Here is a 25,910-nt window from a genome sequence, read left to right on the forward strand (position 1 = left end):
GGTTCACCAGCGGCTTTGCGACGCTCTAGGGATACACAGGAACCAACTGCACCCTTCATCCAGAAACTTCATGTGGTTGCGTTAATCAGCTGAATTACTTAAAACTCGGTTCGCAACAGTAGGTGGTTTTAAGTTTGTATAAATTGCATATGGTGAAGGAAAAGGTTATTTTAATGCTAACAGTTAAGGTGTAATTACTTAACACTTGCAACATGGCTGCTGTGGGAACGACAGAGAGAAAAGTTTAACACTGACGTGGGAGAAGTTTAGTTCAAATTCGAGTTAGTACATTAGCTGCTCCATATAGTGAGGTGGTAAACAGTCACCCGTCGCCTGGCACTGCTTTCACCGGACTTACAAACCAGTGGAGGAACCGTGTCAGAGCCTCCTCCTCCTCCTCCATTGGCACCTCTGGTAGTCACTGCAGTGGACTTTCTGGGAGAACTGGTGTCTCGCTCTTCGCGGGCACTGCTGCTGGCGTTGAAGGACTTGTCGACTGGCTGCAAGCTGTGTTTTGAGTTAAAATGCATTTTTCTATTCCCGAAACTGAGGTTCGTTCGGGGGAAAATGGCTCAACCTATGTGGTGAGTATGTTAATATTTGATTTGGTTTCACGCGCTTTCTTAATGTGTTATAGCTTCATGTGGTATCAGGCCAGGTCAACGTCAATGCAGCATGAGTTTCAGTGTTTACTGTCGCACATTATTTGATCTGAGAGCCAATGCATCACCTTACTGCAGATGGCTTCTCAACGCAATAAAACTAGAAAAAAACAAAAACTGCCTGGCCAAAAAAAAAAAAAAAAAAAATTTCTACAACAATAAACGATTGGTGTTTGCATATTAAACATGGAACATATCTGCACATATGAAGTTGGGAAGTTAGGCAAAAGTAATTTGAACTACTAGTTCATCTTACTTGTATTCTGATTTACAGCTTGATATCATAGGTTTGATATCGTGGTCCTGAAATCCTTCACTGTTATGGGGCATCTAAAGTTTAGCATGTTGTCATTTACTATCTAAAACCAGCTGAAGAAACTTGAGCGTGGCACTGGTTCTTATTTCTCACTACCCATAACAAAGTTCCTTTTGTTTTAAAGGTTTGAGTTAGTACTTAAATACTTACTGAGATTTGAGGCTTGCCGCCATGGAATTGCAGTCCACCTAGTTATTTAGAGAAAACACATCCAGCATTGCTTTCCCTTTAGACTCTTAACAAACAGCTGGATAAACAAGTCTACACTGAGGCAGGAATCGTGGTTATTACTTAACTAGGTATTGCTGATATTGCTGAATGATTTTGGTCTTTTGTTTTTTGTGTTTTAATAGTCTTTTAGACCATGTTGAACTCCAGGCTAAAGCATTATGAACTTACCTGATGCCATGACTCATGCTGACACAATGATATTCACTATAAACTATAACTTCTATTTGCATTGGTCCTGACTTTTATATGATATGATTATGATTGGATGAGTTTGAAATGATTTCTTATGTCAGACAGATGTTTTACTAATCTGAATGTATTAATTGTGAAGTGTGGTCAAAAACCAGTGTAGAGAACCAATCAGAAATTTTGTACAGGCCTCACAAAGCTTTCCTGGGGATCCATGAAAGCAGGCACTGAAACGGTCTGGAAATAATGCACTCATGTCTGTCATGTATTTATTTTGCCAACATCCACACCCCCCCAAAGTTAATTCCTTTCTTTGTTTTGTTGGGTGATTTCAGCTGCACAGTGTACTAAAGTCAGTCATCATTTTTGGGTTGCATGCTTTGAAGAAAACATACATGTGATGTCATCGTTGAATATTGCTGTGATAAAATGGCTTGTGATATGTTAAGGTAGCTTTGTTCCTCTTTTGTACCTGTGCATGCTTTTAAGTTGCTAAACGTGGATAAAATGTAATAAGCTGATTATCCATTAATGCAACTCACTTATTTGTCTCTAATGTAAAATAGCAGAAAGGGACAACAGCTGCAATTTTGTTGTTATATCTTTAGTGTTTGCTTTATAGTTTTACTGAAATGCATTTCTTTTTAATAGCTGACTTTATATATTCCAGATGCTGTGAGATGACAGCTGCAGCATCTGCTTGCCATGTGACATGACACTGGCAGTTCTCAATTTCTTACACTTGTGAATCTTCCACGTTGACTCCATGTGCTCCAAAGTAGGAGGAGGGGAAAAACATGGGAATGAACTTATTCACTTTTGTGCTCACTGTTCCTGCTGCAGAGAATTGCTTTGAATCTGAGCTGAGATGCATTTAGTGGCGTAGTGAGATGCTAATTCAGCTGGTTGGAAATGGTATTCAGTCTAATGCCAGTTGTTCCCCACCTTCACATTGTTCTTCAAACACTGTGGGCACTTTGGCTCTGATCTCTGACTTGTGCTTACCTGGCTGAGAGCATTTTAAGCCTGTCCCGCTGTGAGAACTTTAACAGTAGCGTTTCACCTCTCAGCTGGCAGTCCTGCAGCTGTCATTATGACCTTCCTGTAACCAGCCTACAGGAAAGGACTTTGCTTGATTATAACACCAAGAGGTGGGCTGCGTGAAGACTTCAGAATCTCGAGATTGCAGTTGAGAGTGATGTTTTTTTATGTTTGGTTTTCTGTTCACACTTCCTGTTATCTGATAGACTCGTCGTGTCATCTCTCTTTTTATTAGCTGTTTGTATTGAAGTCTTTGTATAAAACAAGAGATGAACCGGGCTGCTGAAGTAAAAGTTGGTGACTCATTTACCTGGCATTGAACGTAGATTCAGACAGAGATATACACTACCGGTCAAAAGTTTGGACACATAGCCTTTTTGGATTTAACAGGAAAGTGTGTTCAGCTTTTGACTGGTACTGTTAAAGTTTTACAAACAGCTGCTAGCGCAACCAAATGCATAAACACTGAGACAAAGAGGATTGTTAAAAACATATTTTAGCACTGATAATGGAACAATTCTGTCAAACTGGAACATAATTTATCCACCATGTTTAAGATGTGGGCTACAAAAGACACTTCTTCATTCATTGCCAGTGTCTCAGTAGCAGCTGAAACTATTAAGACAATGTTTTGATCTTTCCATGATCTTCTTCATAACAATAAATTCCTCATTTCAGTTCCAGTTGGTTCTTGATCAGGCTAAAGAAAATAGAAAACATGCTCAGAATGGTAAATCTCAGTTGGAAGTGATTTCAATATGGCAAAAATGTGAAATGGTGTGAATTTTGATTAGTTTTTGGACTGGAGTTAAGAGTGTGGAATTGTGATCTCTGTGAAAGGAAACACATGTGGCCCTTTGAACTGCCCTGGAATTGAACTGCTTGCACTTCACGAAAAAAGGAGTATAGTTTTTTTGTGTTTTCAACAGGACCCAAAACATTCTGCACACTCATTCTTCCTTCCTGCTTGGATAATGCTTGCCTGCTCAAATTTTAGTATATGTGTTGGCCTTCTCCCGACTTGTTCAGTTTTCCATGTAGGAGTTTTGGTTTGTACCGTTTCTGTATCTCTACTGATCGATAGTGGTTTTAGCGAAAGCAAAAACAACAGCTTGCATCGCTGCTCAGAAGTCCTTAGAGCTTCTTTTGTTTTGACAGGTGACCCACAATGTTTACTATAAATGTTAATACTGAACAGGGGAGGAAGGAGTTAGTGTCTTGATATCCTAAAGAGAAATTTATTCAATTGGAGCTGCTGGCAAGGCTGCTTGGATGAGCTAATATGTCCTACATAATATAGATGCATGTATTTTTTTGTTAATACTAAATCATTTGTAAATAGTTGAGTTTATTTCTGGCAATAAGTTCTCATTTTTTCTTTTCCTTTTAGATAAGCATTTTCCCCTTGTTTTTTTTTTGTTTTTTTTGATAATTATTAGACAGCGTGAGGTATTCAACAAGGAAAGGCTATTTTGCTAGAAACATGTATACAAACAGACATTTTTTGGTTACTAATTCCAAATGGTGATTTTTGGGGAAGAGAATCGAGTGATATCTCCTTTCCAAGTATATCTGAGACAGATGGGATTCTACTTTCTGTGTTTGCCAATGTATATTTATTGCTTTTGTCCCGATTTGATTCCAATTTTTTTGGGTGCCGATTCGATTTAAATTGCGATTCTCACGATTCTTTGATATTGCTGATTTTTGTAGACTAAAAACAACAACAAAAAAAAAAGTACAAAACTTTTTTTCCTACTCATTTTTCTGAATTTCAATCAGGAAAAAACAACACAGTAGCCAGACCATCATTCTGCTGCTATAATGCCCAACAATACAAGTAAAAAGATCAATAAAAATGACAAAAATGTTACAATGCATTAATTGTATTTATTTTGAAAAAATAGATTGTTTATTGTAAAATTATGAAGGAAAAAAACCCGATATTTGTTTTTTTTCTATTCGACTTCCCATACCTAGAAAACAGAGTGAGGAAACGAACTGGTATGATAGCATGAGATGGGTAGGGACTGAGATGTTGGATGTTGTGAGGAAGATCAGTTGTGAAACCTCAGGGGCAGGATGTCAACTGCGGTTTGTTTCTAGTCCTTGAGCAGTCTTGGTTTAAGTTCTAGACTAGAGTTATAACTTAGTGATGCGTCTGTTCTGAAGAGGTTTGATGCATTTATAAAAACAAAAGGTTTTCTTTATAAACATTTCTGTTTAAACTGTTAAAGGTGGAGTATGTAAGATTTTCAATATTTTTTAAATAAATTAACTAATAAAATAACTACAATCATAATTAGAAAGTTTTTTGAACATGTAGGTTCCAGTCTGTCCATATTTGATGCGTTATTAAATTACAAGTTTAATTAATGACAAATGACAAAAAGCACTTTTTTTTTCTTTTACTGGTAGGCAAACATTTAAGAAGGGTCTTTGTCATTAATTAAACTTGTAATTTAATAACACATCAAATATGGACAGACTGGAACCTACATGTTTAAAAAAAAAAACTATCTAATTATGATTGTAGTTATTTTTTGGTAATTTATTTTAAAAAATATTGAAAATCTTACATACTCCACTTTTAAAGCTTAAGATAATGTGTGAAATTCTCTGTTTTTCAGACCTTCAAACATTCTTTTTCCTCGCTTCATAATTTGTTCTCCCTTTTACCTGCAGGCCTACAACATCCATGTCAATGGGGTGCTCCACTGTCGGGTGCGCTACAGCCAGCTTCTGGGGCTCCATGAACAAGTGAGGCTTCAACTAATCATAATATACTCTGTAGAAAAAGTACAGGCGACTGTGTGTGGTCCTCTAAATGTTGTATAAATGCCACTGCATCCACACAGCGTGACCTTTCATGCATCCCTGTGTTTAACGGTCAATACACCAGCCTCCCGTCACTGTAAATCAGGACCCTCATGGCTTCAAGTTTTGTGCCGTTTTTCCTTCCAGAAAACTTTTGCCTGTAAAATAACAGAATTACAGGGGAGGAGGGGGGGGCATGGAAGGAATGTTCTTGGCCTTTGTTAGACTTCACCTGCTGAGGAAAGCAACTTAATCTGAAAAAGAAATGTTGTTGGAAAGTGTTGAATTGCCTGCTCCTAAGTGTTTTTTTGGTGCTTCTCTCTTAGTGAAGATTTATTCAGGGTCAGGGCTGTTTTGTTTTAGAGCCACTGGTAATCAATTACTGCATTAGTCAGCATTTGTTTTTTTTCTGCAGTGTTGTGGTTGAAAATTAACATACAAGAAAATGCTTCTTGTACCTGACTTTATATATTTATTTTCTTTTAAGTATAGTAATGTTTTAAAGAGATGGATCCCCTTGTTGGCTAGTGCTCTTCTTGTGAGCCCCCCCCCCCCTCCCTTTTTTTCTTTCTTTTTTTGATAAAAGGCTTTGCATAAAACCTTAAATGCCCAACAAAAACATCATATATTTACATATTAATAAATAAGCAGGCAAGAACCAAACTTTGTGATCTTTATCCTCAAGCCTGTGTTATCCACTCTGACAGTCAGTGTTGCCTGGCAACAGGGTGTGGGAGAGATGTACTCAAATCTTTAAGCATCCAACTGAAAAGGTTGTTCTGTGATGCACGCATGACCCCCAAAACACTTAAGTTGTTGTGGGGCCACAGACTGCAAAGTTACCGCTGAGAAAATGTGAATATTAATTGCTTTTCTGGTTTTCTCTCACATAAATATCTGCAAGTAAACCTCTCCTCAGCTATAAAGCCAGCAGGGAAAAAAAAATTGGACACATTTTGCTGTCAAACGAAGCTGCTTGAGCTCACATTTATGTCAGATTTTGGAGAGTTTTATTCTCTAACCTGCACTCACCATGAGAGCTGATTCATATGTGTAACAAGTGCTGTCTATGTCAAACTGAGAATACCAAAGGGCAGTATGCTGAGGTGAATATTATCTCACTTCCTCCAGCCCTCTCTGTGCTCTACCTTCATTATGCCATACTTGCAGGATCTGAGTGTTTTTATAGTGTGAAAAAATGTGCCGGTGAAATCCTAATGATGAGTGTGATGTACTTTTGCCTGAAGCGGCACACAGATTAAAATTAAGCCACATTTTACATGCAAGTCTGGATTTGTGGGGTTTGAGTTTAAGACTTCCACAGTTCAAAGCAACAGCTCTCCAATGACAGAAAATGGAAAGAAATGAGTCAAAAAAGCTGGAAGACAAAGTACACTTGGACTGACTAGACATTCAGAGTTCCAGATGTGTAGATGTGTGTGTGTCTGTGTGTGGTATGCACGGAAACTCCACCAGCTAGCTTTTGCAAGGGGGCTGAAAATAAATCTGTGATTCATCTCAAACAGTCTGAATGTACCGCTTAGAAAATAAAGAATCCGTAACTATTTGATTGAAGACACCAACACTGTGTTCTGAAGTCAGATGAAGCCACATACAGATTCAGGTGTATTTTATGGCTTCATAAAATTTCCGTCATCATCTTCTTAAATAGGTTTTGGTAGTTTTCAGGATGTCGGTGTCTCATTCTGTCTGAGCTTTACAAGTTGTCCTTTGCACCAACAGATCAAGAAAGAATATGGCAGCAATGTGGTGCCTGCCTTCCCCCCAAAGAAAATCTTCACACTGACCCCTGCCGAAGTTGAACAGAGACGAGAGCAGCTTGAGAAATATATGCAGGCTGGTGAGTTATTTGCTCCAAAAGGAACAATTTAGAAATGGCTTGGTTGTGATTTTTTTTCTTAAAAGTAAATGGCGTAAATATTGTTAATAAAATGTACATGTTCTGGAAAATTTACTGCAATTTCTTAAGCGCGAAGGCTCAGAGGAAAATAAATTGTACATTAAACTGTACATTTTTAAAATGTGTAATTCCACTGCACATTTACACATAGAAAAAAGTCTTTTCATGTCAGTTTAAATGGTTAATAAAAGTGATGATCTGTGCATAAAGTGATCACTGAGGGTCACCTGACAAGTCTTTCAAAATTTTCGAAATTATTCATTTTCTTGTCATGAACATATCCATGCCTCGTTTTGCTTTCCTTATGTATTGAAACTGACTGTTGAGGGCTGCACTTTGGGTGGTTTTAAGCATATTATCCAAATTCTGTAGCCAGGTTAAGGGTGAAATCATTGCATACACAGATGAAGGGGAACTGGCAGCAATGCTGAGAGGTTGTTTCAATCCTCTCAAGCACCGGCAGTAATAGCAGAACAAGGAAGCGTTGTTTGAGAGTGTATTTGCTCATAGTCTGGGAGCATACGCACACAGGGCGTTCTTAGCCACAAGTTCACTTGGTTACATCATGACTTTTTACGTGTTGTAGAAAATCAGCTGGCACAAACACAGCCTACTACAGATAGTTATGTTTTAGTAAACTGACTGATTTGTAAAAGGACAAAAGTCACACACACACACATACACAGTCCCACTGTAATCATAAAAGTTGTTCCATCAAATAATCATTGCACTACTTTAGATATAAAGACTGCTATAGAAGAATACAAGAAGTCCACACAAAATAAAAGTGTTTATCTTATATTGACTAATTCTGGGAGCAGAATTGTGATGAAACTGTTAGTTGAAACTTTGCTTGGTTAAACTTTAACTAGCCCTGAAAGGTCAAACCCAATTCACAAGTACTAAATCAAACCACATGATTACAAATAGAACACAAAAATGAAATGGCTCCTCCTAAAGATACTGTGGCAACAAAACGTCTTCAACAAGACTGTTAATTGGTTTCATAGTTATCCAGTGTTGCTTATTTGGTTTCTTTCATTGGTCTTAAATATATTTTTACAGTTCGTCAGCATCCCATGCTCGGAACCAGTGAGATGTTCAACAGCTTCTTAAGGAAAGCACAGCAGGTTGGTTGTTGTTTCTTCTGCTTTTCAGTGCTGTTTTCCTCACCAGCCTGACTAACAGGCTGGTGAGGAGGCGTGGATCACTTTTCAGGAAAAAAAAAAAAAATGCTGAAGCAGTTGTTCCTGTTTGACAAGTAATTACTTTAGTGTTGTGGTAGGGTTAAAAAACTGCAGCCTGACTGTTCATCAGCCTGTATCAACACTTCTAGTGTTTTCTCAGTTTATAAGCTGCCGATTCAATGTGTTAGATTAAGTTTGGATCTCATGCTGCAAAAATATGAGTACGTTGATTATCAGTGAGGTGAAAGCAACCTTGTGGCAAAAGTGACAGCAAACATGTTGCTTCATGTGTAGGAGCTGGATCCTTCCAAGGCGTTATGTCATAGAAAAGGAAAGGGTGAGCCTTCTGATGATTCATCCCCCACTTGATCTGCCAAATAAACCTTTTGTGCAGCATCAAAAATGCAGGCACATTCTGAGCTGAGGGGAATGAAGCTGAATGAACACACACTTCTCTCAAATGGATTCTGTGTCAATGACTTATTGGCATACGGAGTTGATTGGTCAGTCCCTCGGCATGTAACCTGTATTGCCAGGAGGACTGTAAATTACTTTCATGGACAGACTCATCAATTGGCAGCACACCAGTACTGCTCTCTCCTCTCACATTAGCACATCAGAATCTGTTTGTTCACATCCCCAAACACACTGGAAGGACCGCAGGTGCAGAATAAGAGATGACTTACCACCCACCGTAGGCGTTTCATCTGCACTTTTAGTGAAGAGGCTGTTCTTGGAGAACTCCCACTGAGAGAACAGGGAGGATGAGGTGACTTACAGGAGGTGATGAGAGACTGCCTGTGGACGCGAAAAGCAGGAATTATCCATTCCATAGCTTTTACCAACATCTTTAGTGTTTACTGTTCCAACTTTTGTTCATTTGTAATTGTTTGGCAGTTTATTTTCTTGAATTGTTAGTAACAGATTTTGTGGGGTTTTGTTTATTAAATTGAGACACAATAAGTTTTATCAATCAAAGGAAGAAATCCATGTTATTTTTAATTAATTTAATGAATAGTTTACTTGATGTTGACTGCGGATTAATTGATTTGGAGATTTTATTGTGGTTTCAGGTATTTATTTTTTTATTTATTTATTTATGATAGTTTGTTCTGCTTTTTGCTTCAAATTAGTCTTTAGTGTCTCCTCTGACCAAAGTGTGGCACTTTGTTTTTATTAGATTTTGTATGCTAGTTTTATGAACTGTACAATGAAATATGTTGTCATTGAGAGGGCTATGTGTATCATTTTTAATTTTCTTTATTTTGCATGATTTGTTCATCTAGAAATTTACCTCAGTTCTCATATGCCTGTTTTGTTTCGATTCCTTCTCACTCACTATAGTTTGAAAACCAGAACTTGTCCATGAAGCTGAGTTTGAGCTTGATTTAGTTTGTGTTTTTCCCACAGGAGACTCAACAGATTCCCACAGAAGAAGCTGTTCTTGACATCTCCCTTTCAAACGGTCAGAAGGTTACAGTCAACATTTTGACCTCAGACCAGACAGAGGATGTTCTTGATGTGAGTGCATAAGTATTCTCTGATCCTGAAAATATACTGTCATCCAGTATAAATATAAATATAAATATTTGTCAAATATTCGATTATATTTTAAGAACTCAAAATATAAAAAATAAATAAAAACAATTTTTTTTTTGTTTTATTTTTTTTTTTAAACAAAAATTTAATCTGAAACCTTAAACAGTTGTCTTCCTGATAGTTTTTAATCTCAGCCGTATTTGTGACACTTTAACTGGAACAATCAGAGCTTTGCTCTTCATGACAGACGTCTGGGATTTGACTCAGGTGACAAATTGCTGTAGACTCCTTTGAGCTCTAAATCATTATACACAGTAATCTGATTATGTCATGTTTACGTATGTAGAATTTTCTTGCCAAAGCAAAACTTAAAGGATTTTATGTGGTCTGCTGCTCTGATCTAACTGAACTGAAATTATGAGATGATGCACAAGATGCAAAAAATATCATAAGCATACACAACAAAAACACAATTAATTCATCACACCTTCTGAACAACCCTAGTATTTGTATTTTCTTTTCTTGACAAAGCCTTTGCTAAATCTGTAATAGCACACACTTTAAAAAGTCCCTGTAAAAACTGGTGATTCATCACAAACTGTTGAAATTGGCTTCCACTGTGCTTTTATGGTTTAACCCCATTTAACCTCTGCTTACATCAGCAGGTCTCAGAGAGCAGAATTTTGTCTCACATGCAGATTTTTTTTTCCATTGTGCTTGTTGCATATTTTTCCTGATAAGAAATGACAATCCTTCATCATTTCAATATATGTTGGTAGCGTTTGTTCTGTTATGGTAAAATGACATGCATTGGGGAAAAAAAGAGAATAATTTTGTAAGCACAAGAGAAAGAAACTGATTTTTACCATTTTCATGTGTAACATTTCAGTGTCACAGAACACAATATGTTTTTGCAGTTATTTTTTTTCTTTTTAATCTGGTATTCATGTCTGAATTTGTGCCTATAGCTTACACTGAAAATGCTTCTGTTTAATTATAAAAATGGCGATGGTAGAAAAAAAAGAAAAAATCCTATTAATCTTTTTAGTTCAAGTTAACAATCAAACGGAACTCTCACTCTTATATTTTTATGCAGGCTGTTGCAACAAAACTCGACCTCCCAGACGATCTTGTTGGATATTTTAGTCTCTTCTTGGTCCGTGAAGGTCTGGATGGAAGTTTAACATGTAAGTTCCAAATCACAGGGTTTCAGGACATGCTGTTGGTTGGATTCTCACAGTGATTTTATCCTGTTTGAACTAAATATGAAGTTAAATTAGTGGAAAGCAGAGGTTTAGTTTATTTGTTATTTTTAATCAGGTCAGAAAAACACCATGGTAAAATACAAAAATCTTGACAGATTTCTTTTAGAAGCTGAGAAAAGGAAACAAATCAAAGTAATCAACATGAACCACTAGAACGTCAAATCAAGAGGGTTAGGATCTATAATATCAAGGTTTTTATAGTCTAATTAAAAGATTTTAAGTGTAAAGTTGGGCCGTATCTAAAGTTTCTTGTATAACTTGCTAAAATGCAGAAATGATTTATTAGTTGTTTAGCTGCTTAGTTTGGTATAAACTCCAGTAACTGAAATTTGTGTTGGCAGCAACGTGACAACTAAGGACATTATTGTTTGGGGATTTTTAAAAAAATTTTTTTTATTATTATTATTATTAAATAGTTTATCTTCTTGACAAAGCAAACCACAGGATAAGTGTATACTTTATGTAGATAAGACTTTATTTTGTCTTTAAACTGACTCTGGGCACAAAAGGCTGGCAAGTGGTAACTCTGAGTGCTACAATGATCCATTCATTTCTGTAGGAAAAGTTGTCTACATAAATTTTATGTATAAAGGTAACATGAACCACATTTTCCATATTATGCAGTTTTTCCCTTCTACTATGTGTGTGTGGCAAGTTAATGAGTTTATTGCAAACGGATGCTCTTTTAAATGCGATGCACTGTCTGAATCTGTGTAGAAGGGAAGAAAAGCTAAATATGACTAGACTGGGAAACACAGAACGGATTTAACTGTATTAATCTAAAACTTTAGTTTCTCTTTGACTTGCAGCAGAGCGTAAAGGTGTGTTGGCAGATATTTAGCTTGTAGTTGTTTTGTTGCTCCACTAATTTACTACTTTCTGACTGAAAATGTTCCAAAGCTTTTTAAGTGTTCAGTTTGTTTTCCTTGCTGTGTATGAGCGTTTTAAACATTAAAGTAACCAGGATTTGTTTAAAAAAATTGTTTTGGAACCTAAAACTTTAACCTTAATACTGTTAATTCATCTGGTTATTAGCAGGAGCAGGTACCTCAGATCTGCTTTCCCCATCAGGGTTGGGGCTAAAATAAAACTGCTGCAGATTAAAGAGGCACATTCTGAATACATAATTATTTAATTAGCTATAATCATATTTCAAGTTATTTAAATACTGAACTTTACCCTGCTGGGGATAAAAGTGGTGTCTTCCCATCTCTGAATGTTTGTTCTTGCTTAATTTTTGTTCATGATACACAAGCTGGACCTGTTTCTTACTTTGTTTTTTTTTTTTTTCCTTTGTGTCTCTCTTAGTTGTGCGGAAGCTGCAGGAGTTTGAGCTGCCATACGTTTCCATTACCAGCTTACAGAGCACTGAGTTTCACATAGTCTTACGGAAAAGGTACCCTTCCTCCACCTGATCACTAGATAACTTTGAGTTTGATCCTCGTCTTTCTGAAGTTCTTTTCACCACATTGCTTATTAATTCCATAGACGAATAAGGCAAGTCTGTTTTTTTCCCCCTTCAATTTAAGACTGTTTTAAAATGTTATTATCTGTTAAAAAAAAAAAAAAAAAAAAAGGAGGGAGATAGTTTGTAAATGAAACTTGTTTTTGCAAAGAAAATGTTTATCAATGTCAGCCAGTAAGTGTGTTGGGCTGGAGTCCCAGAAACCTTCGAGATTAGATGGTGACCCGAATCAGATGCCCAGTGTCACAAAACACTTTCTCTTTCAGAATGTGCTTCAGCTACCCTTACGAAGTCTATACTGTTGTGTGTGTTGTGCGTCTTTTATGGGCCCATTAATTATTTAAAATGTTGCAACTTGAAATTTGACACTGTCTTATATCCTTTGCTGCTGTTGATGCAAAGTTTAAAGCAAGAGGAGTAGAAGAATTTGGGATGCAGGGTGTCCATGCCATGAGCTTATTTATGCTCAAGGAAAACAAGTAAAGAATCTTCAGTAGTGCAGAGTGATGAGCGTGGGGAGGAGAATGACCAAATATGCCTTTTAGCTGTAAATCTTAACAAGATATTGTTAGATGTCTTATTTCACTACATTTAAAATGGTACAATATATTGGACTGTTATTATTGCATTTTAACCTATCTTTTATCCAACTGCATTTCCTCAGAAAACCTGTCTTAAAACAATATTGACTGTAGCTATAGCAACCAGGCGATTGACCAACCTTTGATCTGATTATCTGACATCTTTTATTTTGGCTTTAATCTGACCTGACAAGAAAGAAAACCAAGCCAGGAGAATTGTTACATAATGTTAAAACACAAATATTGATCATTAATAAAGCAGCACTTATAAACTGAAGGAACAAAAGGCCTCACACAAACAATCTACAGCAGACCCCCCACATCACTCCGCCATGCTGTTTTATCCAAGTTAGAACCTCCTCAGCTGTTGTAATTTGGCCGTGGTTTATTTAATCTTGTCAGAGGTTGGAAGTAAATGTCATCAAGTGCTGTTTGTTCCAAAAGTATAAAAACATGAAAAACTTTCCTTGAATGGGATCAGATTTTGCTTCACAAGAGATACTGATTTTTCCTGCAAAGAGAAATATTTCCCATTTAGCTTGAAGTCTCACTACTACTCCGATCAAGACAACATTTTTCTACTTCCTTGCATCTGTTCTTTCGTCACCCAGCCTCCTGCTGACTCTAGAGGTACACAGGATGTTTACTTTCTTTCTCCCTGAAGGAGGGTCTCAGTCTTGCTGACCTAGTTTCACTGTGGAGTGTAGGGGAGCAGGGGAAGAAGGATTGTAGAACTAACAAGTTGAGGAGGAGGAAAAACAGACCCCCAGTGTATGAGATTACAGGGAAGGATGAGATGAAAATGAATCAAGAAGCCGTGTTGGGGAGAAGTGAAAACTAACATTGGAAGGAATTTATCTTGGTACCGAAAGTATTTGTTAGGAAAAGGAAAAGTTTTGTTTTGAGTGACATTTTTCTAAAGCATATCTGTAGCATTAACCACCAGCACTTGAAGTTTATGGCAAATTAACAGCAAAGTTTGTATAAGTCAGGAGAGTTAAATGTGATATGGCAAAATGGGAGCACTTACAGAAATAAACTTTAGATTCCTGTGCTCATATGTGGTTACTCTCCTTTTTCCTTCTTTCTCTTTCACTGTCTTTTCACTTCTCCTTTGTTGCATGTATTGCATGAGGATGTGGCCAAAAGGATTGCATGTATCTCAACAATTTCTCCATCCACTAATCCCATCATGTTAAATTTCATACCTGCAACAGAGTGTTGGAAAAGATGAAGGCAGCGAGGATTTAGCTGAATCCCAAAAGTGGATAAAGTATTCACTGCTTTGTTTACTTGGGCAACATAGCTCTCTATTCCAAAGTGGTAGGAGTTATATAAAGACATTTCTCTTCCAATGGCTGCAAGTTGATACATTTGGAGTTGAAATATCTGAATTACAAACACAAAGGGTTTTTGTTTCCTATTATTTCCTCATTTTCTTCTTTAGTAATCAGAGTTTGTGCCGTTTTCATTTATGGTCGAAGAGTGGATTTTTCGCTGTGAATGTTCAGAACAGCTCCATGCTTTTCTTTTTAACATCATTATCTACTTTTCCTTTTTTTTGTGTGCAGAGTTTCCTTCAATGCTTCCACATAGGTACATAAATCTGTCATTTTAACAGACTCAGCGTTTGAGATGCAATGAGAATACTGCAGACTTCACTGTCTTTTAAAGTCACAAGGCCTCCTTGTGGTCTTTTACTAGCTTGGCGCCACAATCATCTTCTTCCTTTAGCAAAAAATTGCCATCCTCTTGGAATAGTGAACAATTTCCATTGTTATTCTAGATGATTGGTAAACTACTTTGTTATCCATGTTTAGGAGCTCGGCTCAGTCAAATAAAATGAGTTAAGCACTATTATCTGCCTCTCCATCTCATCATGAACACAGATCTGCGATGACATTGTTTAAAACTCCATACCATATGCTGAGACCAAAGAACCAAATATCCTGCCTGCAAGTTTTGTATTGTCATCTGGTCTCGCTCAGCCATATCTAATTGAATACTAACGCTGCAACATTTCAAGTATTTTACAATAGAAGCTGAAATTGTGTTGATTTAAATGTATGTTGAAGTCTCAATGCGTTGAATGTTTGTGCTTTTTCTTTTCTTTCTTTCTTTCTCTAGCTACTGGGACATGGCATATGACAGCGATGTGATGGACAACAGAATTGGTCTGAATTTGTTATATGCCCAGGTGAGAAATTTTTATGAGTTAGACAAAAACAACCTTTTAAATAAAATTCTTGATATGTACTAAAACTAAAACTCCAAAAACTAACTTGCTTACTTTAATTTTTTTTTCCCCTAATGTGAACTTGCGTTGTCCCAAGCTCAAATGAAGGACATCAAATTACCAATTCTTTCGTTTGGCCACTTTATCCTCTTGCTCCGTCTCCTCTATTATCCGACAGCAACATCAGCTTCGTTTGACTTTGCAGCACCTTGAATCCCTTACTGCTCTGTATTCCCTTTATCTTGTTTGTAGCAGATTGCTTTTGCTTCAGCATCCATAATCTGTTGTGTTCAGCAATTTTTGAGAGTGTAGGTTTGATTAAAATCTGGAGCTGCTGAGTGTTGCCTCTACGGCAAAATGTTCTCAAGCATTTCTGCATATTTCTGTGGAATTACCTGATTTGACTGTTAACTTGAAGTCCTAATGGGGTGATGTCTTCCACCAAAAGGAGGCACAGCCTTGTTTATTTTGTTCATCTGTGCAGAAAGATGAACCTCACTTCCTCTTTTTTTGCTTCACCAGACAGTGTCTGACATTGAGCGAGGCTGGATACTCGTCAACAAAGACCAGCACAGGCAGCTTAAATCACTGCAAGAGAAAGGCTCCAAGAAAGAAGTAAGCAAGGACATCTCTTTTATATCATTCTGCCATCATAGTGTGTCACTTGAATCCACTGGTGATACAGATGTCTAATTCCAAGGATAAATCTGTAGCTTAGAGAGACTTCTGTCTCTAGTGCATTCTGTTACGCAATTAGCCCAGTTTTCCCATGGTATAAATGTTTAATTACATCAATGCAAGACAGGTTTAAAGCTTGTTTTGAGTTGTTTTTTTTGTTTCAAGGGAAGTTCTGCATCTTTAAATTTCCTTTTGTTTGTTTCCCCAGTTCATCCATCTAGGTCAGACGCTCAAATATTACGGATATATCAAGTTTGACCCGTGCATTACTGACTTCCCTGAGAAGGGCTGCCAAGTCATTGTCAGCGCCGGCAACAATGAACTCAATTTCCATGTCAAGCTACCCAATGAACAGATGAAAGAGGGAAGTTTCAAGGTCACACGCATGAGGTGTTGGCGAGTCACATCCTCTGTAAGTGGAGAAGTGTGTTTGCTTAGTGAATTTAACTTGTATTTCTGAAGTAATCATAAAGGATTCTAAGCCAGCTGCTGAAGCTGCTGTAACCGTAAGATGACCCATGTTAGAACGTCATCTCACCGCTGAAACAAAGACAATGTCTCATGCGTTGCCAAACCGTTTTTTTTTCCTTTTGTGCTTCACTTTCTTACCAAAAGTGCTGACCTCTAAACAATCGATTCACAACAGTCCAGTTACACAAACACACAACCCACAAGAGGATGATGCCATATTGATGAGCTAAACGTAAAACATCCTCTATCTAAATTAGGGAAATCTTCTGGAAAGAAGAAAATTCAGTGGTTTCTATTCAGTAAAAAGTAAAATTAACTTTATATAAAGCCCAGATCGGTCTTTGGTACGGCGCCTTTAGAAGACTGCTTAATTTAACAGGATGCATCCAGAGGCGATTTGGCTTTCAATGTTCAACATCAAGTAGACTGATACACGAGATGTCAAACAAAATCACCTCAGTGTTTAGGAACCTTTGCAGACCGTATCTGCCAGAGATGTAGACCTTTAATGAGGCCTTTTGTTAACTTTGGGTTTTTGGTCTCTGCTTTTATTCAAGTGTTCAGCAAGAGGAATGCAAGAACTGAAGTGAGATGAGTGATTTTTAAAAAAAAATTTTTTTAGTCCCAGAATATTTGTTTCGAGTTTAGACTGTTCTGTTCAGTGGAATGTGGTCTAGTTGAAACTGATGTTGAATCGGAGCACACTCCCCTTCATATTTCCATCACTTATAAAACGACCAGTTTAAGCCAGTGGGCCAGTTAAATATGATGACCACCATGATGAGGTAATGCTTTTAGACGTGAGCCATTTCACCGTTTTTATTGTTTCATCAGTGCATAGAACTTTGTCCTACTTTCCTGACCCGTTCTTTTGCAAACTGAAACCTGATCGGTTTGATTTGGGGCCCATCATGGTTTCTTATCTTGTAATAAATCCTCTGAGATTCTAGTCATAAAATACTTATGTGATTGTTGATAAGAAACATGTACACCTGCATCCCGGAGAGCATTGTTAACTTTCTTTGCTGTCTTTTTTTTTTTTAACTCCGTATGGAAGTAATTTGCACTCTTTCAAGCAGCTTGTCTATCAGGTCATTTTCTTTTTTTTTTCCTGTTTGGGTTGATTTTAGAAACCAGCTATTTCTCTGAGCAGTTTTACTCTGTCAGCTCCTGAGCACTGTTGAAATGACACACATCATACAAAGCAACAATAACTCCTACAGTTTGGGCATTGTTTGTTTAACTTGGTATTTTCATATCGGATCCTTTATGTAACTTCTTAATAAGCACACACACAAAGCCAGAGGAGGCGAGATGTGATTTTCACATGCTACACAGAGCAAATGGTTCAAGCCACGCCATACGTAATTCAGAATCTTTTAACTTCTTAACTGATGCAGACAGGAAAGGTAAAGGTGCTATTCCACACCACATGTCTGAAGCTACTGGTAGAACTGGATCTATTGATCAACATGACATCTATCAAGGGTGCATCACGACAGCAGATTAATCAGGCTGAAACAACGCAAGTTTGGTTACCTGTGACGTATCGGTGATGCATTGTGCTTTCTGTGGTGATAAATAATATCTATATCATTTATTTTGTCTGAAATATGAATAAAAGATTCAGTCACAGTGAAATGAAGAACATACAAAATAATAATGTGTTTAAAAGGAGGATGGTCAGACAGTTTAGTTACAGTGTGTGTAGCATTAAATGTCTGAGCAGCTCAGTATTGTGTGTGTGTGTGTGTGTGTGTGTGTGTGTGTGTGTGTGTGTGTGTGTGTGTGTGTGTGTGTGTGTGTGTGTGTGTGTGTGTGTGTGTGTGTGTGTGTGTGTGTGTGTGTGTGTGTCACACAGAAGCTTTCATAATTATCCAAAAGTTAATTTGCACAGAGATCTGGACACATGGCAACACATACAATTAAAATGAGTCTTAGCCCGTCTGATTACAGAGTGAGCTCCAATGCTGCCCAGCAGGGTGATGAATTTCTTCGCTCACTCTGAGGTCAGTCATTTTAATGAGGCCTTTCCTGTCCAACAAAATATTCAAAGCAAGTCATTTAGGGCAGAGCAGAAACCCCCCTCAAAGCTGAATCTCAGATTACATCCGGAAGAACTTGTCTAAACAGTATGTGGTTGTGTGTCAGACCTTTTGTTTTTGTGTGTGTGTGTGTGTTTTTTTTGTTGTTTTTTTTTTTTTTTTTTTAGTATGCTGTCTTTGTGTGTGGTTAGCATGGAAGGTACAGCTATTTTCTGGCTCAGAGGAAATGGTCGTTGTGAGGAGGACAGCCTCCAAAAATGAGTATAAAAAAAAAAAGCTTGTTTCCAGGGAGGTGTGTGTGTGTGTGTGTGTGTGTGTGTGTGTGTGTGTGTGTGTGTGTGTGTGTGTGTGTGTGTGTGTGTGTGTGTGTGTGTGTGTGTGTGTGTGTGTGTGTGTGTGTGTCAGAGTTGAACACATTTCTGAAGGCATTTAAAATTCCCTACTTGTGTTTTTCTTTCTTCTCTCACTTTAATCTGTTCATATGTGTCAAGTTAAGATTTGGCTGTCAGTCATTTTTGATGCAGCAGCTCAGGAATTGCAGCCTCCAGAGACAAAATTAGTAAATGTGATTTAGCAGCATATGCTGACCTCCAGTCATGTAAAAGGATAAAAAGCTTATCCGCTGCATAAGAATGTACGTTGGATCCTGGTCAGAAGATTGGGAAATCTCTTTATTTTGGGTGCACTCACACAAAGAGACTAATTTAACTCAACAACGGAAGGAGGAAAAACATGCAAGACAGAATAAACACATGAGACGGCTCCATTCAGAAGTTTAAATACACTTATCATCATCATTATTAAACTCTGGATCAAACTGTTGGCAAGTTTTAGTTGTTTTCAAAGTAAACACAATAAATGAAATATACATTCACAAACCGATATAAAGGTGGATATCGATTTTTAAACCAACATTTAGTATTTTGTTGAATCTTTCTGGATGAAAAACATCTTCATCTATAATAGCTGACTGAGATGTTTAGAACATATAGTCCCTTTTTACCAGTTTAATCAGCAGCAGACCAGTTCCAGATCATCACTGGTCTTCATATTTGCCTCTGTTAAACCTCTGTTTCCTTGTGAACTGTAAACAAATGTTTCTTTAGATTTAGTTTGACAACAACACGTTCCTACATAAAGTTTTCTTGTTTCTATGAGGAACCAGCTGCAGACTTGTAACAGCTGCTTATTGCTGAGAGCTGGAAATTTTTCCAGCTGCAAGTGGTCACAGGTAACCAAGGGTTTATCTGGGGGCAAATACAGAGATCAACAACTAAGCTTAGTCATTGCCACGATCAACTTCAGTTTACTAATTAACATGCATGTTTCTGATGAGAAAACCAATGAAGTGGCAGTAAAACCCCCTAAACCCTCTGAACTCAGCACAATGGCTACGTCCCAAACAACCTGCATTTGTGTTGAATTGACAGATAATTTTTTAATCTGCAGCAGATTAGAAATTATTTCAAGATGCATTCCCGATTTCTTTCTGTAAATTTGCAATCCTCACTTTTTCCCTGGCGCTTCTTGGACTTTTTACATGGTGCTTTGTACTGTTCAGTCCAGTAAACACTGCCAGACATGTTTGTTTTATGTCGGCACAAAGAAGCTACCACCTGCAGTTAATCATTCACAAACATGAAGAAGCCTCAACAAGCTTGAAGATTTTTTTAATTTTATTTTAATGTTAAGCATGTTTGTAGGTCTGTATGTATAATTTGAAACTGTGTATTGAGTTTAGAATTGCAACATTAAATTAAAACCGCAGGCGGTGATATAGGCCCTCGCACCATGGCGCCGCTCGGCATCATGCCACCGCCTCCCCTGGCAACATCCTTCCCATGCCTCTCTCAACCTAAAGTGCAGCCAGACTGCACTTCAGACCATTTAGGTTTTATGAAGGGTCACTTCCTGTCACCAAGGGGCGGGGCTAACTTATCATCTAATTATTGACATGCACAAATGTGAAGGATATGACTGGCATCATCTGTAGCAAATTTGGTACAGGTTGGTTGTTATTTGGGGGATTTATGTCAGTTTTTCTTTTTGTTGCATCACATCTGCTTTGCTGCCCCGCCTCTCCTAAACGATATCCCCTATTAAAAGAAATAGCACAACTTCTAATCACACATGCCTCTTGAGCATCCTGACTCATTTGGGTTAAAGTTGGAAAAAATTCTTAGGAGAAGTTCCTCAAAATGCATGGCAAAGAAAATGACAGAAATGACCCCAAAAATGGCACCTTTTTCAAAATGGCCGACTCCCTGTTTGATTTAGCCCATATGTCCAAGAGACTTTTTTGAAGGTACTGGGAGCGTCTACAAGTTTCCCGAATCATAACCATGTCAGTCAATGTAGTGGGCGGGGCTAATTAATTAAAATATTGTAGGGGGCGCTATGGAGCCATTTACTATCTTCTCCACTATATTGTAATTTTACTCTATTAAGGACTTTACTGTCATAAGTCATGGCAAGTATGGTGAAGATCAAAGGTTTCATGGCTTTGTTACAGGTACTTCCTGGTTCACGATATCAGACACTTGTTGTTGCCAAGGGGTGGGGCTAATTCATAGTCCCATTATTGCATTGTAGATTTTGTTCATCATGGAACTGGCATCAAATGTGGCGATTCCTGTGCTGATATGTTGTTTTATGTGGGAGGTTTAGCAATAAGTCTTTGTTAATAAGACATCAAACTTTGAGGGCCCGCCCCTCCTAAACTAAATCTTCTATTAGAAGAAATAACACAACTTTAAATCACACATGCCTCCTGAGCATCCTGTGCAAGTTGGGTGTCAGTTGGACAATATCCCTAGGAGGAGTTTAAAATGCATGGCAAAGAAATGACCCCAAAAATGGCGCCTTTTTCAAAATGGCCGACTTCCTGTTGAATTTAGCCCATATGTCCAAGAGACTTTTTTGAAGGTACTGGAAGGTTCTCCAACTGTGCTGAATTTTATCCATGTCGGTCCATGTAGTGGGCGGGGCTGATTGATTGAAATTTTGTAGGGGGCGCTATAGAGACATGCTCCATGTATTCCATTATGTTTCAATGGGGCTTAGTTCAGGGCCTTACTGTCATCAGTCATGGCAAGTATGGTTGCGGTCCAAGGTTCCATGGCTTGGTCACAGGTACTTCCTGTTTCATGGCGTTGGACCGCCATTCGCCATGTCCCGTTTAGCGTAGCGACTTGAGGTTTTTATTGTGGCATCATGAAAGGGTTTGACATGTTTTGGAGGAGGCTCAAGTGTTTTGGACCATTTGCTTAGAAGCATGACCCTCAAACGTGGAAAAAAACACTTCCTGTTGTAAGTGGGCGGGGCTTAGGTCTACACCAGCAATGGTCACATTAATCTGTTCAGGACTGATCCCTTATTAATCCCTATAAGTTTTAGGGTGATCAGATCAAAATTGACAATTTTATAGTGATTTATGATGTCACGCCGCCGCATGGAACTTCGCCATGGCGTCACGGGCACGCCGTGCAGCGTAGAGCAACGTCCTTTATAAGATCTCTTCACCAACATGTTTTGTGATGCCTGAGTGAATTTGGGCCATGTGGTGTCCACCAAGCCAGAGTTATGGGTGTGTGAGCAAAAAACAACACTTTTGACCTCCAGGGGGCGTGGCTATTTCATAATCAAAATATTGACATATAGAACTCTGTAGGAGGGGACTGCCATCATATCTAGCAAATTTGGTGCAGAAATGTTGCTTTATGTGGGAGTTATATCCGTTTAATTTTTCCTGGCGAGACATCAAACTTTGAGGCCCCGCCCCTCGTAAACTAAGTCTCCTATTAGAAGAAATAACACAACATTTAATCACACATGTCTCCTGAACATCCTGAGCAATTTGTGGCTCAGTGGGATAAAAGCTCTAGGACGAGTTCGTTAAAATGCGAGGTGCTAAAACGCCAAAATATTGACTTTGACCTAAAATGGCCGCCTTCCTGTCGACATTTCACCATGACATTAAGAGGATTTTTTGTTCGCCCTAGCATGTAGATCATGTGTATGAATTTTCATAAAGCCTAACGACATGCAGTGGCGGGGCACCTAAAATAGGTGGCGCTCTCGTTCAGTTTCGCCCAAACATTCTGGAGCACCTCAAAATATCAAATTTTTCGTATTCCCTTGGGGGGGTCCGCAAAATTTGGTGAGTTTTCGAGCACGTTCAGGCCTCCAAAAAAGCACGCAAAGTGTCCGAATAAAAATAATAAACACTGCAATTACAATAGGCCTTCGCACCGCCAAGGTGCTCGAGCCTAATTACATGTATGTTTAAAAACGTATGCTTTATAGTAATAACTTGAAACTCCAACATTGCCATGACATTAATGTCTATGATAGAGTATAAACTCTGGTGTGTGTGTGTTCTAATCTAACAGCTATTGCAGAAGACATTGCACCATTTTAAGGATGCTCATGAGAATCAAATGATAAAACACTCTCCTCTTTTTCTGTCCAACACTTCAGCAAGTTCCCATATCCAATGGTACAACTAATCCCTGCAGCTCGGCCAAGTGTGAGGTCAAGCTAGAGCTCGCCTTTGAGTATCTGATGGGCAAAGACCGTCTCCAGTGGGTCACCATCACCAGCCAGCAGGTAAGTCCACTGATAAGTTCAGTGGGGAGGCTACATATATTATAGAAAAGGTGTCATTCCCTGGATGAAACATCTCAATCATTTTATTTGGATGAGTTTAAACAGGTTGTGTATTCACTGTGTTGAGAAAAGTACTTTGTAAAATGTCTACATAAGCCCATTGGATTTCCTCATAAATGCATTGCTCCAAAGCTGAAAACAAGGTGACAGCAATGGGCGTGTCATTTGAAGCAATATGTTAAAGTAATTGCATTAATTAATCATTCTAAATTATTTTTAAATATATCAGACTAGGTAAAGCTATACTAATTATAATTGACATGCCACATGTCTCTGTCTTCCTTCTTGTTTCAGGCCATCATGATGAGTATCTGTCTTCAGTCCATGGTGGATGAATTGATGGTAAAGAAGTCAGGTGGCAGCATAAAAAAGGTATGTCCTAAAAACAAACAAAAAAACCCCAAAGCATCACTTTTTTTGTTTATAATTCATACTTTTATTTTGGAGGAAATAAACGTACTTCGGTTTGACACGACAGTTTAAATTCCAATTTCGTGTTAGAAAGTTGCAGCTTCTTTTTCTTTCTGCATGAATTGTTTACCACACCCATTTAATTTATCTTGATTACCAAGATGTTAGTTGGTACTTGTTAAGTCACTAAAAACTTAAATGGAAAGAGAAAAAGAATCTGTTAAAAAATACGGTTTGTTTCGTTGTCCTCTGTTTCAGTTGCTGAGGAAGCGACACAATGGCTCCATTCACCGGGCTGACAATCAGCAAGCTGTGAAATCACCCCCTCTACTGGTGAGCAGTGGCATAGCACACCAAATGTTTCTGACTTGAGTTTTGGCGCAGATCTCAGCTGCATTTTTATTTGTTTTTGTTGTTTGTTTTTTTTTTGTTGTTGTTGCAGGACTCTCCTGATCCAAACCGTGAACAAACTGTCAAACTCTCAGTAAGTAGTTTTCTCTCTTTCTTTTTCTGTTCCTTCTGACATGTCGCTGAACAGTGAGTTGAGACGGTGCTCTCTAGACATGTTCTCATAACCTGCGTCAGTCTGGTGTTAATTATGTCATTGATTATCTCATTTAGACCAAGCTGAACTCGGTGTCTCTCAGAGGGATTAGCGCCTCCAACTCGGCTAACGACATCAGCGGCAATGATTTCCACGGCAACTACGCTTTCGAGGGAATCGGAGATGATGACCTGTAACCCACAAGTCATCTTCGTCCCATTTTCATTCCATGGTTGACAAATAAGATGACTTAGTTAACGAGCTGAGCTGAGCCGAGCCAAGCCGAGTGGCGTGATCTTCACATGTGTCCACTTCTGCAAGATTGTAGCTTCTCCCTGGAGAAATTGCTGCCTTATGCTGCGTCTATTGTTTTATTTCATTGGGTTTTTTTTTAGACTTTAAAGGTTAATTTCAGTTTGTATTTTAGTTACAATCTCTATGTTAAAAGTTTGTCCCTGTAATGTTGAACCACAGGAAGAAAAGGCTGGATTCTTCTGTGAGTGGTTGCATGTTCGTCTCCAACCAGAGAGCCAAACGTTTGGTCAGACCTGCCACTAGTGATTTAAAAAAAAAAAAAAAAAAAAAAAAAAAAGGAGAACTGGGCAAAATGCAAAGAATGATCTGGTGATTTCCAGCAAATTTAGCTCACAGCTGTAAATAATTCATGACAAGTGCTTGGTTATGTGGATGTTCGGCTTGGCTAAATACCAAAACTTGTTTTTATAATGTCAGTGGTACTGTGTGAATTGTGCTACTCGTGTGCCAAGTTAGTAAATTTCTTCAGCTGAGGAGGTGTCACTCATACTGCCTTCAGAAGTAGTCTGATGCCTTAACTTTGACTTTTTTGCCTCATGGGGGGGTTGTCTCCTCATTTAGCATGGGTTGAAACTAAAACAGTTGAATCTTTCGGCATTAACTAGAATCTTGCAGAACTTGATGGAAGGTTGATTTGGTTGAGCTGCTTGCACTTGCTGAACCCATCATTTTGCACAGTATTTCAGATAGAGATGAATATTTGAGTGGAAGCTCAAGCATGACTTTTAAATTTGTGTGGAGACTTTTATTTTTCCCCAGGGGGCTCTGTAAATCAATCTATGGTTTTCTTTCTTTTTCTTTTTTTTTTTAAAACAAGTTTAAGGTTCTCATTAATGCCAAATTATAGTTTACTAAAGCATTTTGCACAAACTAAACATTAAAATTATGAAAATGTCACTTTTTTATATTCTGTACATGAAATTAAGCATTCTGAACATTTACTAATATCTTTATTATCATAGCTTATTGTAATCAAATAGATCAAATATAATCTAAGCTGTATGGAACAAAGTTTAAATGGACCAACATTTATCATGTTTACATAATGCTTAGGGGACTTGGTTCAAAAGGAAGGTGTTTACAAAATTCTGCATCAGATTTTCTTTATCTGTGTGTTTTCTGGACTAGTGACCATGTAGTTGGGAGCGTTCTTTGGGGGTTCAGTTCATTGTAATTTGTTTGTATATTGTGCCAATCATCTCAGAGGATTTAGCTAAAAGGTGCTTTGAAGTGGCTTATGTGATTCTAACTGTTGGAGTGAACATTTAATGAGTACAGGCAACAAAAATGAACATATCTCACTGTTTTTAGAAAGACATTCCATTTTA

General features: G+C 38.0%; 1 protein-coding gene across 1 annotated transcript; it reads left to right on the forward strand.

Annotated features, from left to right (window-relative positions):
* The first annotated feature begins 429 nt into the window (after positions 1-429).
* snx17 (sorting nexin 17) lies at positions 430-25,603 on the forward strand. Its single transcript, XM_079255785.1, has 15 exons — positions 430-584; positions 5,125-5,199; positions 7,000-7,117; positions 8,243-8,307; positions 9,775-9,885; positions 11,000-11,090; positions 12,477-12,564; positions 15,342-15,411; positions 15,973-16,065; positions 16,337-16,540; positions 23,124-23,252; positions 23,607-23,684; positions 23,982-24,056; positions 24,166-24,207; positions 24,345-25,603. Exons 1-15 carry the CDS (start codon positions 525-527, stop codon positions 24,462-24,464), a joined length of 1,419 nt encoding a protein of 472 aa, XP_079111911.1. The 5' UTR covers positions 430-524; the 3' UTR covers positions 24,465-25,603.
* Positions 25,604-25,910: the final 307 nt, after the last annotated feature.

This window comes from Telmatherina bonti (assembly GCF_933228915.1).
Source record: "Telmatherina bonti genome assembly, chromosome: 16".
In the NCBI taxonomy this organism is placed as follows: domain Eukaryota; kingdom Metazoa; phylum Chordata; class Actinopteri; order Atheriniformes; family Telmatherinidae; genus Telmatherina; species Telmatherina bonti.